At 45.9% G+C, this 14,445-nt stretch overlaps 3 protein-coding genes across 4 annotated transcripts; 2 read left to right on the top strand and 1 right to left on the bottom strand.

Moving 5' to 3' along the window:
• The first annotated feature begins 727 nt into the window (after window positions 1–727).
• Window positions 728–3,345, top strand: LOC109416128 (ER degradation-enhancing alpha-mannosidase-like protein 2). Its single transcript, XM_019690094.3, has 2 exons — window positions 728–949; window positions 1,015–3,345. The coding sequence occupies exons 1-2, from the start codon at window positions 828–830 to the stop codon at window positions 3,293–3,295; spliced, it is 2,403 nt and encodes an 800-aa protein (XP_019545639.2). The 5' UTR covers window positions 728–827; the 3' UTR covers window positions 3,296–3,345.
• Window positions 3,346–5,099: 1,754 nt separating this feature from the next.
• LOC109397881 (exostosin-2) lies at window positions 5,100–10,439 on the bottom strand. The gene is made up of 2 exons (XM_019670217.3): window positions 9,791–10,439; window positions 5,100–6,928 (listed from the first exon to the last, which is right to left on the bottom strand). Exons 1-2 carry the CDS (start codon window positions 10,318–10,320, stop codon window positions 5,248–5,250), a joined length of 2,211 nt encoding a protein of 736 aa, XP_019525762.3. The 5' UTR covers window positions 10,321–10,439; the 3' UTR covers window positions 5,100–5,247.
• A 375-nt stretch (window positions 10,440–10,814) lies between these two features.
• LOC109397885 (translation initiation factor eIF-2B subunit epsilon) lies at window positions 10,815–13,084 on the top strand. 2 transcript variants are annotated; one of them, XM_019670223.3, is made up of 3 exons: window positions 10,815–10,861; window positions 10,920–11,027; window positions 11,151–13,084. In XM_019670223.3, exons 2-3 carry the CDS (start codon window positions 10,932–10,934, stop codon window positions 13,050–13,052), a joined length of 1,998 nt encoding a protein of 665 aa, XP_019525768.2. In that variant the 5' UTR covers window positions 10,815–10,861; window positions 10,920–10,931; the 3' UTR covers window positions 13,053–13,084. The 2 variants fall into 2 exon arrangements, with proteins under 2 accessions (XP_019525768.2, XP_029710781.1); XM_029854921.1 differs by lacking the exon at window positions 10,815–10,861 and having other exon boundaries at window positions 10,868–11,027.
• The last annotated feature ends 1,361 nt before the right edge of the window (window positions 13,085–14,445 follow it).

Genomic DNA, 14,445 nt, shown 5'->3' with positions numbered 1-14,445 from the left:
CAAGATAAGCGAAATATCGGGCAATATTGTTTTTATTTTGCGAAAAATCAGGCAACACCCAAGTAAAAACGGGAGCAATCAGGATAAATTTTGAGCACTGTGAAGGAAAATGTACTCTCCAACCTCTCCAACACAGTGTCCTTGCCCCAAGATCTGGGTACCCCTAAAGAACCCAATTGGGATTTTAAATTAAGAAAAATGTATTGATTTTTTTGATTTTATACGAAAGAGCACCTTTTTCTGAGCCACTATGATTTTTTCAGATTTTTAGAACCTTATTTTGGTACCTAAAATCAATTTCAAAGAGATTTTTTGAAATCACCTTTTGACAGCTGGGCAACTGTTTGACAGCTCCGCCCAGTACAAACTGCGACGAGGGGTGATTCGACAAATCGCTCCCATACAAACTTCAAATTGATTTTTAAATAGGTTCCCGGGCTCCAAAATTCATGAAAAATTTGGATTTCGGCTCAGTTTGACATGCAGATTCAGAATATCGCATTATCTCAACACCGTTAAAGAAGCCAATTTATAAAATCTGCGAACGCACTCCAGCCATGATAGGGATGCTGAAGCGTTTGCACTTCAGTCGGCGACCGCGCTGCTATCAACTTCAATTGACCACCCCTATCGCACAGCAGCTGCTATCGCTGCTATCTTTTACCGGATTTTGTTTTGCTCCGCTCCTTCGCTGACACGACTGCGCTGCGTTGCGCTGCCGCTAGACAAAACAAAGAAGAAAAGTGTTTTGTTGTGACGTAGTCGGGTCGCAAAAGTTTTTTGATTCGAAATTATCGAAAAAATCAAAATTTACGCTTGTAATCGGCATGCAAAATTTGCACCATCAAGGCAAAAATGTTCTCCTGGTGGTGTGTCTGCTGTGCTTCGCTCTCATCACATCGGTAGCCGGCCTGCGGAAGTACACCAAAGAGGACATGATTCGCTTGCGGTAAGTTTGCTTGGGCAAGACGATCCGACTCAAGATCAATTTTCAAGTTTTTATTTCCCTTTCAGGGAGGAAGTCCGAGCGATGTTCCAGCACGCCTACGATGGGTACCTGCGGTACGCGAGCAAATACGACGAGCTGCGACCGCTGTCATGCGACGGCGTGGACACCTGGGGCAGCTATTCGCTAACGTTGATCGACGCGTTGGATACGCTGGCCGTAATGGGAAACTACTCGGAGTTCCGGCGAGTCGTTGGGCTGTTGGAACGGAAGTCATTCGATTCGGACATTAATGTGTCGGTGTTTGAGACGAACATTCGGATCGTCGGCGGGTTGATCAGTGCCCACATGATGAGTCATAAGGCTGGGGTGGAGTTGGAACCCGGATGGCCATGCAATGGGCCGTTGTTAAGGTTGGCGGAGGACGTGGCGAAAAGGTTGTTGCCGGCGTTCGATACGCGGACGGGGATGCCCTACGGGACGGTAAATTTGAAGTATGGGGTGCCGTACGGGGAGACTAGTGTGACCTGCACTGCAGGGATTGGGACGTTCATCGTGGAGTTCGGGGCGTTGAGTCGACTGACGGGCGATCCTATCTACGAGGAAGTTGCGCTGAATGCATTGTACGGGCTGTACAATCATCGATCTTCGATTGGGCTGTTCGGGAATCACATTGATGTCCAAACGGGGAGATGGACTGCGCAGGATGCAGGGATTGGAGCTGGAGTTGATTCGTACTACGAATATCTGGTGAAGGGCGCAATCATGCTGAATAAGCCGGATCTGATGCACATGTTTAACGAAGGTCGCAAAGCGATCGATAAGTATCTGAAGCGGGACGATTGGCACGTTTGGGTCAGTATGAATAAGGGTCAGGTGACACTTCCGGTATTCCAATCCTTGGAAGCATACTGGCCTGGAGTGCTGAGCTTATTCGGAGACACGAGCGTAGCCATGAAGACATTGCACAATTACCACACAGTTTGGAAGCAATACGGATTCCTGCCGGAGTTCTACAACATCCCGAACGCGGAAGCCGGGGCCAATCGGGAGAATTATCCTCTTCGTCCGGAGCTGATCGAATCGGTCATGTATTTGTATAGGGCAACTGGCGATCCCTACCTGCTGGAAGTTGGCGAGGACATCCTTCGAAGTATAGAATACAGCGCCAAGACCCCGTGTGGTTATGCCACAATCAAGAACGTGCGCGACCACCACAAAGAGGATCGAATGGAATCGTTCTTCCTGGCGGAAACGACCAAGTATCTCTACCTGCTGTTCGATCCGGACAACTTCATTCACAACGACGGGCGCGTCGGAACCGTCATCAATACGACCTACGGGGAGTGCATCATCGATGCCGGTGGCTACATATTCAACACCGAAGCCCATCCGATAGATCCGGCCATGCTTCGCTGTTGTCACGAACTTCCACAGCAAAATCTCTTCGCTGACTACAACCACGAGAAGTACGCTGGAGACCGATTAGACCTCAGTAGGACCCGGGAAGTCAACGGAGTCGATTTGAAAGCCCCGGAAGAACCTAAGCTGGAGAACATATCCGTGGTGGATGCCCAACTGGAGGACGCCATCCCCGCAGCCGTTCTGGAAGAACTCGGCGCCAAACTGGCCGAAGCCCGCCAAGCCCTGACCAAGAAACGCCTCGAAGAAGCCTTCAATCGCGCAAAGGAATCTCTTCTTAATCAGCAGAATGAATCCGCCACCCCGAAGAAGGACATCAACAAGACATCACCTAACGACGACAGCTTGATAGTTCCGGTGGAACCGGTCGCTCCCACGCCGACCACCTCCGCAGACGATCCCGAGCGGATGACAACGGTAAAACTAACCCCCTCCGCCCGCGATCCCGACGACAAAAGCTCAACCGCTCAAGTCAAACTCAACGATAGTCAGCAGGACTCTTCGGAATCAGCTCCCACTGTCCCAGCAACGCCCACACCTCCCCTGGAGGAGGATGACGACGAAGACGAGGATCTCAACTCGGTGAACAAATTCTTCTCGGAGAACAGTTCCATCGGAAGCGGCGGAGACGACGACCACGGCATGGGAGAGGTTATCCCACCCACCACCGCCGACGAAGAACCACCGCAACGGCCAACTGCGGCGACCACGGGTGGTCTCGGGAACAACACCATCACCGAGTTCGTGCAGAACATGTTCAAAACCAAGGTGTACCAGAAGGCCAAGTTCGATGCGCAAGCACTGCTCGCCAAGGTGAAGGAAGCGGGCCATCAGCGGAACAGCTCGTGGGCCAGCAACTATGGGCTGCTCACGTGCAAAGCGCAACCGTTCCTGCAGAGGATAACGCTACTGGGGGAATTTTTCTAGAGGGCATGGGTGGTACGTTAGGACAATACTCAAATTTGATTGTGCTGAAACTGTTCGCGTTGGTTTTGTTCATTGAGTGAAACACCAAAAAAAACTCTAATTAATCCACCCAGCGGTGATAGCGCCTTTCTCGTGCCATCGAAAACCCATTTCAACAAAACTCAGGTGACATGTTGATGAACATCGCACTTTCATACGTTTAACAAGAATCCATTTTATGGCACCAAAAATCATATCGTTTATCTGTATTTAGATGATTGAGCCTCAAAATTTTGAGAAAAGCCGGTATATTGAATTTTGAGCAGCCATTTTGGATTAAGGTTCGCTATCTTGGATATTCTGGTTGTTTTAAGGCTCCGGACCGGACATCTACATATGAAAATATGGGTATTTCATGATTTTAGAGCCTAAACCTCCGTTTTCCAGTCGCCATTTTGAATTTGGAGCCGCCATCTTGGATTTTAGGCCGCCATATTGCATATTGTGGTCGCCATTTTTTAACTCCCATCATCTTCTCCAGACCAAATATACCCATATTGCATGGTTTTATAGCATAAAACTCCATTAAAAAGCCGCAATCTTGAATTTGGAGCCGCCATCTTAGATTTAAGATCGCCATCTTGGATATTCTGGTCATTGGCGGAGCCAGCATTTTCTTTTTTCTCACTCACTCTCCTAAACATACACGGGAAGGAGAAAGATAGAAGAGGGGGCAGCTTGCCTCCTCTTTCATCTCGTTCTTTCTCGTGTATGTTTAGGAGAGTAAGAAAAAAGAAAAAGCTGGCTCCGCCAATGATTCTGGTCATTATTTTTGGAGTTCAGACATCTTTTCTATGCCAAATATACCCATATTGTATGGTTTAGAGTCTAAAACGCCATTAAACAGCCGCCATCTTGATTTTTGAACCGCCATCTTGGATATTCTGGTCGCCATTTTTGAACTCCGGACATCTTCCTCATACCAATTATACCCATATTACATGGTTTAAGAGCCTTAACCGCCATTGAACAGCCGACATCTTGGATTTAAAGCCGCCATCCCAAACTGCATGGTTTTGGGCCTAAAATTCCATTAAACAGCCGCCATATTGAATTTGGAGCTGCAATCTTTGATATTCTGGTCGCCATTTTTGGAGTCCAGGCTTCTTCCCCATACCAAATAAATATATAAACACATACACATATAGCATGGATTTAGAGCCTAAAACTTTATTAAATAGACACTATTTTAAATTTGGAGCCACCATCTTGGATTTCGGGATGCCATCTTGGTTATCTTGTTCGTCATTTTTGGACTCCGGACATCTTTCCCATACCAAATATATCCAAATTGCATGGTTTTTCGGCCTGAAACTCCATTAAACAGACGCCATCTTGAATTTGGAACCGCCATCTTGGATATTCTGGTTGCCATTTTTGGAGTTCAGGCTTCTTCCCCATAACAAATATACCCATATTGCTGCCACCATCTTGGATTTCAAGCTGCCATCTTGGATATTCTGGTCGCCATTTTTTGACTCCGGTCATCTTCCCTATACCAAATTTACCCATATTGCAGTTTTACGGCCTAAAACTCCATTAAACAGCCGCCATGTTGGATTTTAGACCGCCATCTTGGATATTCTGGCAGCCATGTTTGGAGTCCAGGCGTCTTCCTCATTCCAAATATACCCATGCAATATGGGCTTTAGAGGCTAAAACTATATTAAACAGCCGCCATATTGAATTTAGAACCGCCATCTTGAATATTAGGCTGCCACCTGAAAATGCATGGACATCATTCGGATTAGTAACTATTTTCTGCTAGAGAGATACATTTAATCACTTTCTAATATCTATTAGACTAAACGCTGATATGAGAACTTACTACAGCAGCATAACGATCTGCTAAATACACGATAACTGCACGCGCCACAAAGCTTAAAACCTACTATAAATGCCGCAAACCTCTCTCACAGGCTGCCGATGTCGTTGAACCGCTTCAACTTCTCCGGGAAGTTGTCCTTGAAAAGCACCGGATCTGCCCGGAACTCCACCGTCTTCAGCGGCATCGTCCCATAAATCTCCGCGAACCGATTGATACAAGCGGACCGTTCCATCATGTGGTTCAAATCCGCCGACAACATCTCGTTGTTGGTACACTCCGGACACTTGAACTTCTTCCGCGGGGCCACCTTAATCGGCGGTTTATTCGTCACGTTGGCCACCAGGAAGTTCATGGCAATGTCCTCGCAGTTCATGTGCTCGTCGACCCACTCCTTGATGTTGCCGGGCATGGCGTTGGTGTACATGTAGCTCCAGTACTTGTGATGGAAGGCGGCCCCCGTCAGGACCATCGAGATCTGGTTGGTCCACTCGGACTCGTACCGCCAGCGATTGGTGGCGTTGTCCCAGACGTGCGTCCGCGACGGGAATCCGACGATCCGATCGGGAAACTCACGCCACACTTCGTAGCCAAAGTCGAGCTCGTCGGCCGTGAGCATCACGATGTCGTCGTCGATCGTGAGGATGGCCTCGGTCTCGATCTCTTCGTAGGGGTAGAACCGATTGGAGAGTTTGTTGGCCGTGGTTTGGATCACCTTGAGTGGTTTCCCGATCTTCGGGAATAGCGATGGATGCGGCGGAGACTTTTTCTGGTTGTTCCAGATGACTAGAATTTTCTGGAGCGATGGGACTGTAGCGAGCTTCTGGATCAGGATGAAGAGGCTCTCGATTCGATCGTAGGTTAGGATCACGGCCGTGAAGCCTTGGGACTTTGGTGCAATCAGGGGCAGGAATAGGGGATTCTGAGTGGAATGTTGGGTTTTGGCCACGTTCCAGTGCATGTAGGTTTTGCTGAGATGTGGGAAGATACGATCGTTCAGCTGATCGAGGGTCGTCAAAATGATCCTCTCCAGACTGGAGAAATACCGATCGTAGACGTATGCTCCTTGTGCACGCAGTTCTTGAATACGTTCTTTGGATACTGCTTTGAGAGTGGTAATTACTGAGTGGAGATTATTTTCATAGATTCGAATCGAGATCAAGTCCCAGTCAATGATTTCGCTGAAAGGAAGGATCATGTTGTCCGCCATAATCACTGGGATACATCCTGCCGCTAAGGCGTCCATCAGCGTCGGCTGCGACAATCGGACTCCCCGAGCTATCAAGCAAAACTGACCACTTTCCAAAACCCCCGGGTATTCATACTCGTTACCTTGCGGGAAATTGCAGCGAACATCCTTGATCGACTTGATCAGTTCCTCAGGGCTACTCGCCGTCTCGATAGGCCTCGAAGCATCAAAGCTCTCTTCCGCTTTGACGGTCGTCGTGGGACAACGCTGCAGCAATAGCAGCTCATTCGGGAAATCGTAGGTCAACTCCTGCATGATCCGGTACTGTCGCTGGAAGATGTTCAACTGCGATGAAACCAACAGGAACTTCCGATCCGTATTCATCGCGTTCAATCGGTGGTGCTCGAGAATGGAGCTGAACATAGGCATCGGCAGGTCGAATCCCGGGCGGAAGGTCCAACTGTCGAATCCAGAACCGAGGATCATGGCACGATCGGTGTTCACGTCCAGAACCGTGTTGTAATCGGGTGCCGATCCGGCTATGAAGTTGAACAGTATGTGGTTCTCGCCATTTTCCCAGCTGAAACGAAACAATTTCAAATTGCTTATTGCGAAGACTACTTTATCAAGAAGACTTGCAGCACTGCACAGTGGAAAAAATCGACCCAAAAAACGGATCTTTTAACGCCGCTGGTTTCGGTACGTGAAATTGACCATTTCTGACGTAAAAAAATACGAGAAATCGATTGGTGCTAATTTCATTCACCGCACGGCACGGGAAGTTTTGCCCCATTTTGCCCTTTTTTCATACAAAAAGAAAATTAAAATGTACTTTCAAACAACTAACACGACTGTAGATCATTGACAATAGCTGCAGGTGTAATACGAGGTTTATAGGAATCGTAAGAATACATGAAAGATCATTTTAATGCCTATTTTGCCCTATATGCCCCAACAACTGTCGGATATTCACAATTTTTCCTAATTATGAATAGATTTTTAATGTTACTGACATAAAATTGATTTGTTTGGCATAAACAAAAAGCGGTAGATCGTTTATCACCAAAATAATCTTCTGAAGTAGTCCAATTTGCCCCATTTTGCCCTATTTTCATGAGATTTATAATATATTTTTCGTTCGTTTGAAACAAAAATATTCATGTTTATTCGGTAAATTGATAAAATGTTTAAAACTAAAATTTTAATTTTTAAAACTAACTCAATTACACATTTATTGCGACGATACCCATTTAGGAGCCCCCCGTTCCGCGCTCGAGATCATAAACAAAACTCACAAGTTCCAGCTGCAACATCAAAGAAAATTTCCTCCTGCAAAAAAGGCAAGGTTCACCGAAAGTCTTCACGAAATCCCGTTCTTGTCGGGAGCGTATGTTATCTAATAGATATATACATGATGTTGGCATTGGAAGTACAACACCGGAGGTGGATTTTTCCAGCGAAGGAAATGAATTTATAAGTTCAATGGGAAAACAAATATTTCCGTAGGGCCGACCTGCACAAAAAAAACAAAAATATTTACATTTATTTCTAACATAATCTGTCAGAAGATGCATTTTTGTTTCAAACATGGATTTCATTAGCTTCAAATGTGACGTTCGATTTGCTCCAAACAGTTTTATTTTTGTGGCCAGAACAAATTGACAATTTATTTGAATTTGCCTCAAATATTTTTGATTTTAAAATAGATTTTTCTGCGTGGCCCTAAAAGTGAGATAGAAAATTTACTTTTTGAATTTTTCAAGATACAAGGTTGATGTCTTCACAAGAGTTGTAGAAAATGCTGTTCTGAATAACTTTATCGAAGACGCCAAATTCGTAACTCCGTTAGTTTTAAAAATACGTTACGTTTTTGTTACCGGCGGCCCCTTGAAAGTGTTTTTTTTTTCCTCAATAACTTTTTCACTTTTGATTACACTAGTCTTTTCTCATAGTCTCTAATAGGTCAATCATTTTGACTTTCTAAATAAGACAATTACTTGTACTTTCGCATTTGTATGAGGTCATTTGCTTACAATTGCCTTTAAAGTAAGCGGTACCAAAAAGAACAATGCGCACACCCCTCAAGATTTTTTTTGCTGCTGTCATTTGGCCCAACCAACGAATCGAATTCGTTAGTTGGGTGGGGGTTGTTGCTCAACGAGCGGGTTCCGACTGTATTTGTAATGTTTTATATTATTTTTCGTATCTAGGTTCGTGGAGCTTGATGCGGAAAATAAAAATGAGCATTCAATGCATTACTGACAATTATTAACCGAAGCCTACAAATTTTGTAGGCTTCTGTTAATAGTTGTCAGTAATGTGTCGTCCAACGTGGGGCACGATGCAGTTGTAGTGTTCCGCAAAACTTTTTTTATCCATTACATTAGCGCCCAACGTGGGCGTTGTGAATTTATAAGGTTCCAATGTATTATTTATTACATTGGAGCCAAACGTTACGCATTTATATGGTTTTATTGTATTTATTTGTTTGTTACATTGGCGCCCAACGTGGGATACGATACATTTGTAGTTGTTCCAGTAGGTTCGCTGGCAATCGAAAACCGTCAGAGGGCTCACCTGCGGGACGGAAGAAGGACCAAATGTTCCAGTAGGTTCGCTGGCAATCGAAAACCGTCAGAGGGCTCACCTGCGGGACGGTTGTTGGGGAGAAAGCACCAGTTCCAGCTTCTCTCGGGTACCTAACCGCGTAACACCACAGTCGCGCATAGAAGACAAACCCACGTTCTGACAAACGACCGTACCGAAACTTACTCTACCGTCACCAAAGCCACTTTTCAGAGTTTTACAAATCACGCGTTTAGAATTTAAACTAATTTAATTTATTAATATCCTAGTTACAGAAAATGTCTTTACAATTCAATTTCGTTATTCTAATAATCGACAATGTGCGTCCTGTCCGCACGAGGAAAATTTCACTTCTGCCCTGAAAAATTCAAATTTGAACCTCGCTTGCTGCGATGCGGTTCGTTAGTTGCCAAGGCAACCCGTTCGCGTGGTCGCGACGGTTGGGTCAACGACGGGCATCGGCAGTGCCCGAGTAGAAATGTTTGTGTCGCTTCTAATGTTCGCAACAGTAGTGTTCCGCAAAACTTTTTTTCGGTTACAACCAGAAAAATGATACCATTGTTCTGGAGCCTTTCGAGTTCTTCATCTACCTTGAGGAGCCCAACGTCACTTCGAACAATAGGAATAACGTAAATAATAATTCAGGTTTCAACATTTTGTAAGTTGTTCGGAGAATGTCAGTAGAAATATTGGACCTCACGTTAAAAATATGTAGTCAGTTGGCAAAAAAAGCTGCTAGTTAAAAACTGTGAATTGCTCTTAGAACACTAGGCTGCTGAGAAGCATTCTCTGTCCTAGCTGATACGTCATGCTATGTAAACGAAGATGTTCCAACAACCGCAATGTTCATACTTACTATGGTAGCGAAGCCAGTGCCTTTCCCACCAGATTTACATCGATCCGGTTCTGGTTGAGTGTGTCCAAAGTGGGCACGAACAGACAGGCCTCGTTCGGATTCGCCGTATAGTACGGACTGTTCACGATCGTCTTCAGTATCGTGTAGAACTCTTTGGTAAGCTGGAAAGCGGGCTTTCTTGTATCCCCGTCCACATACTCCTTCAGCGGATACACGTAAATCGAGATCCGCTCGTGCTCCTCGGTCCCGGCCAGGCCCCTCTGCCCGCACCGGTACACATTGAAGCAGTCCCAGTAGGAGCAGTTCCTGTTGCGAGCCCGTGCCAACTCCGCATCCTTATCGAGCACGATCTGCGGAATGTCCACCAGGTCCAGCGAGAGACGCTCGCCGTCCGCTTCCGACACCGAGCTGCCCCCAAACCAGAGCGCCAGCAGCACTAGCGCTGCGATGAACACCACCAGGTAGCGATTGAAATCACTTTTCGGCACTAACGCCTGCTTTATGGCACCGTACTTGAGCGGGATCGACATCGCGGGAGCACCGGTTTTTTCACATTTTTCGTACTAATTTTAATGAAAATATTAATTTATTCACTACACGGGCACTTAACCGATCGAAATTCTGTTCACGATTTTTGAAGCGATGGTATGTAAACAAAGGGGGGATTTTTCTCCACTTGACAGACGACCCGATTGCAGTAAATAATGCAAGCCGTGAACGGAATCCTCCCCGCAGAGCAAAACGTTTGTGAAGCGTTTGCCATGACAGCTGCTGCCGGGGCTCTCGGACACTCAAGATAAACAAACCTCAATTTCAAGAATACGTTTCGAATAGGCCCTATTATAATTAGCTCCAATTTTTGAAGAATAATTTGAGATTATAATTTCAAGCTCTTTTCATGTAAAACATAAGATGATATGAAAAAGATTTCGTTCTACCATTTTAGTTGTTTCAAAGATTACAGATAAATTTGTATAAGGGAAAATTCGAACCAATTTTGGTATCCCGATTTTGAGAATCAGAGGATACTTTCAAAAGTCACTCTAGGTTCAGTTTCGATTTGTTGGCAACGTGCGTGTTTATCGCGCAAATTATTTCGAAAAAATCGTAATTTTCCATCTAATTTCAGGATTTTAAAACGATGAATCGACTGGAGGAAAAGGAACCGGTGCAGGCGATCCTGATCGGTGATGGATTCAACGACTGTTTTATTCCGCTCACCGAGCGAAAACCGCTGGTAAGTTTTGCTGCTGCAACCAAAGGGCGCACCGGCTTTTGTTTACTGTTTTCTTCTGTATTGTATCATTTCCCGAGGATTGAACTAGAACTCCAACATTGACTCTTCTCCACCCTCCCACAGTCCCTTCTGCCGCTGGTGAACGTCCCGCTGCTGGACTACTCGCTGGAATCGCTGAACCGTTCCGGCGTCGAGGAGGTCGTACTGTTCTGCAGCCAGCACGTCGATCAGGTGCGGGCTCACGTCAAGGCGCGGCAGGCGTCCGGCTGCAGCTGGTCCATTGGGATGTCGGTCACGATCGTCAGTTCCGAGGGATGTCGCTGCATGGGCGATGCCCTGCGGGATCTGGACGCCAAGGGTCTGATGCGGGGTAACTTTCTGCTGATGGGAGTGGACACGGTGACCAACGCCAACTTGGCGGCTATTTTGGAAGAGCACAAGAGGACGGCCAAGGCGGACAAGGGTGTCGCTATGACGGTGGTGTTCAAGGAGGGCGTTCCGCAGCAGCGCACCGGAAATGAGGTGATGATAGCGATGGATAAGAACAGCAGGAGACTGTTGTTCCATCAACGGTTGAAGCCGATGCATAAGGAGCGGAACTTTGTGATTCCGTTGGAGATTCTGACGCAGAACAAGGACGTAACGCTACAGCACGGGTTGATTGATCCGCAGATAGCCGTGTGTAGCAATACGGCGCTTCCGCTGTTTTCCGACAACTTCGACTTCCTGACGCGGGACGACTTCGTTAGGGGACTGCTGATCAACGAGGAGATTCTGGCAAGTACTATCTATGTGAGCATGCTTCCGAGTGAAGAATATGGGGTAAAGGTGAACAACTGGCAAAGTTATCAGATTGTTAGCAAGGATGTGGCCAATCGATATGTATATCCGCTGGTTCCGGATATGGGTGTCTGTGGGAATGTTTTGCGCTATTCATTCTGTCGTAACAACATCTATCGACATCGGGACATCAGATTGGCTAGGGGAAGTGTCCTGAAAGCGGATGTGGTCATTGGCGAGAGGAGCGAGGTGGCGGAGAACACGGTTGTAGAGAATTCGGTTCTGGGAAGTGGGTGCAAGATTGGTAAGAATTGCCGAATCAGTAACTGCTACTTAATGGACGGAGTTGAGATCGGCGACGGATGTATCTTGGAGCACTGTATTCTTGGAGATCGGGTCAATGTAGGATCAAATTGCGACTTAAAAAATGGTTGCGTTCTGGGAGAAGAGGTCCAACTTCCGACCGGAACGAAGATTTTCAAGGTGACTCTTCAGTCATCGAATCCGGAGGACGATTGGACAGAGGGATCGAAAAAGCTGGGAGATCGCGCATACACCGTTCCGGACGAAAACGACGAGAACCAAGAGATGCCGGATTCCGATGATGAGGACGATGAGAATGCGTTCAATCACGCGATGCGACTCAGCCGTTTGGAGCGTAAACAGGCCCCATCGGTCTACAGCAGTTCCTCGGAAGAGGGAGAATCCCGTGCCATGTCGCCGGTGCAGGAGGACGCCAACATTTTCCTCTCGGAAGTGCTGGAGTCGCTCAAGCGCGGCTACTCGGAAAAGTCCAATCCGGATTATCTGATTCTGGAAATCAACTCCTCCCGGTACGCCTACAACATGTCCCTGTCGGAGGTTAACTTCTACGTGGTAAAGGCCATTCTGCAACTACTGGTGATGCAGGAGAACGCAGCGAAAAATGTGGTGGCCACTATGAACCAACTGTTGGCCTATTTCGGTACGGTATTTAAGAACTACATCCGAGGCCGCGATGCCATGATGGACTGTATGAAAGCGTTGGAGGAAACGAGCGAGCAGGAAGAGTTGATCGGAACTAAAATTGCTCAGTTGGTGCACTATCTGTACGAGAAGGATTACATTACGGAAGAGGTCATTCTGGAGTGGTACGAGGAGTTGGACGACGAGAGCGGAGCGACGGCGAAGAAAAGTCTGGCAAAATTGGTGGAATGGTTAATGCAATCCAGTGAAGAGGAGGATGATGACGATGATGATGAGTAGATGTATGAATATGATAAAGGTTCTATAAATTACACGCAGTTTTCTAAATTTGTGAAATTCCTTGAAGCATACCTATTAATAGGAAAGTGGAACCATCTCGGCAGGGGTCCTATTTTGTGCACTTTTCTGTTATAACTCAGCCAATTCCGAACCAATTGACACAATTATTGGAACGCGATGAGATATCTAGCCGTGTACAAAATTTCAAGTCAATTGGTTTGGAATTGACTGAGTTATAGCGAAGAGTGCCCAAAATACCGGCCGCTGCCGAAGTAATTCGCTACCCTATATGTACTATGTATCTGAGACGAGACTCGCGAAGAGGAAAAAAAGCAACGTCAAGTGCAGCCCAACTGAGCTGTCAGTTGTAGCCCGTTTGATTACGTTACCTTAAACCAGGAAAGTATTGCTATCCGAGATAAATTCTGAAGCCAAAATTCACTCCGAGCAGCATTTTCTTCTCCTGTACTGTCAAAAATAAATTGAAAACAAAATATTCCAATGATTACTTTGCTTGGCGATTGTTGGCGATGCAAAATTTCACCTCAAAATGATTTTGTGCGTGAATGGGATTCAGTCACACTGCATGTGAGGTGATGCGGTCACGTACATGTTTGAACCACCAGCCCAAAACATAATGTCAACACAGATAGGAAGAAGAAAAAATAACGAAGTGGAAAAAAAGAAGACCGTCTTTGCGAGTCTCGTCTCAGCTATGTATAGGTCACTGCATGAAATTCTCTCCTTCTCTTTCACTCTTACAGAAATTGTGTAAACAAAAAGGCCAAGAAACGTCAAAATCCCATACAAAATCAAAACAGTGCAGTGCCCTATTGCAAGCTGCAAGCCCTCTGGTGAACTTAATGCTTCTATGTCACCAAGTGGAGCCTCGTAGCCGCGCGGTTAGGGTCACCAAGCTTCTAATCGCACCATGTTGTGGGGTGAGGGTTCGATTCCCGCTCCGGGCGATGAAGCTTTTCGTGAGAATAGTTTTTTTTTTTTCTTTATTAGAGAGACTTTCGTGAGAATAGTTTCGTCTCCGTATCCACTGGTGTATGCTCCGTGTAGTCCCTTGTCTAGTGTTAACCCTCTCTTTCCCATGGTAGCACAGGTGATCCACTACTTTGCACTGTTCATACAAATACACCTAAACCTTATTTTACGTCCACTATCGGCTTAGCGAAAAAAATTTATACCGACAAAATAATGATCAAAATACACATTTTTATATTTTTGTACACTTCTCCTAATCACGAAGATGTTTTAAAAAATATAAAACTGTTGAGTTTGCTTATTGTCTTAGCGGTAGAATTTTTTATCGCTCAGCCAAGAGTGGACGTAAAAAGAGGACGAGGTGTACAGGATAAGTTAGATCATTTTAATTTTTTCGTCA

This window comes from Aedes albopictus, chromosome 1, assembly GCF_035046485.1.
Source record: "Aedes albopictus strain Foshan chromosome 1, AalbF5, whole genome shotgun sequence".
Lineage (NCBI taxonomy): Eukaryota > Metazoa > Arthropoda > Insecta > Diptera > Culicidae > Aedes > Aedes albopictus.
This window is presented reverse-complemented; position numbering and strand designations above follow the sequence as displayed.

What these genes read in the sequence shown, in the direction of transcription:
- LOC109416128 (XM_019690094.3), top strand. Translation starts at nt 828, where the DNA reads ATGCAAAATTTGCACCATCAAGGCAAAAATGTTCTCCTGGTGGTGTGT. An exon ending in GAGGACATGATTCGCTTGCG is followed by an intron (nt 950 to 1,014) that starts GTAAGTTTGCTT and finishes TTTCCCTTTCAG; the next exon opens with GGAGGAAGTCCGAGCGATGT.
- LOC109397881 (XM_019670217.3), bottom strand. Translation starts at nt 10,320, where the DNA reads ATGTCGATCCCGCTCAAGTACGGTGCCATAAAGCAGGCGTTAGTGCCG. An exon ending in GCACTGGCTTCGCTACCATA is followed by an intron (nt 6,929 to 9,790) that starts GTAAGTATGAAC and finishes GTTTCGTTTCAG; the next exon opens with CTGGGAAAATGGCGAGAACC.
- LOC109397885 (XM_019670223.3), top strand. Translation starts at nt 10,932, where the DNA reads ATGAATCGACTGGAGGAAAAGGAACCGGTGCAGGCGATCCTGATCGGT. An exon ending in TCACCGAGCGAAAACCGCTG is followed by an intron (nt 11,028 to 11,150) that starts GTAAGTTTTGCT and finishes ACCCTCCCACAG; the next exon opens with TCCCTTCTGCCGCTGGTGAA.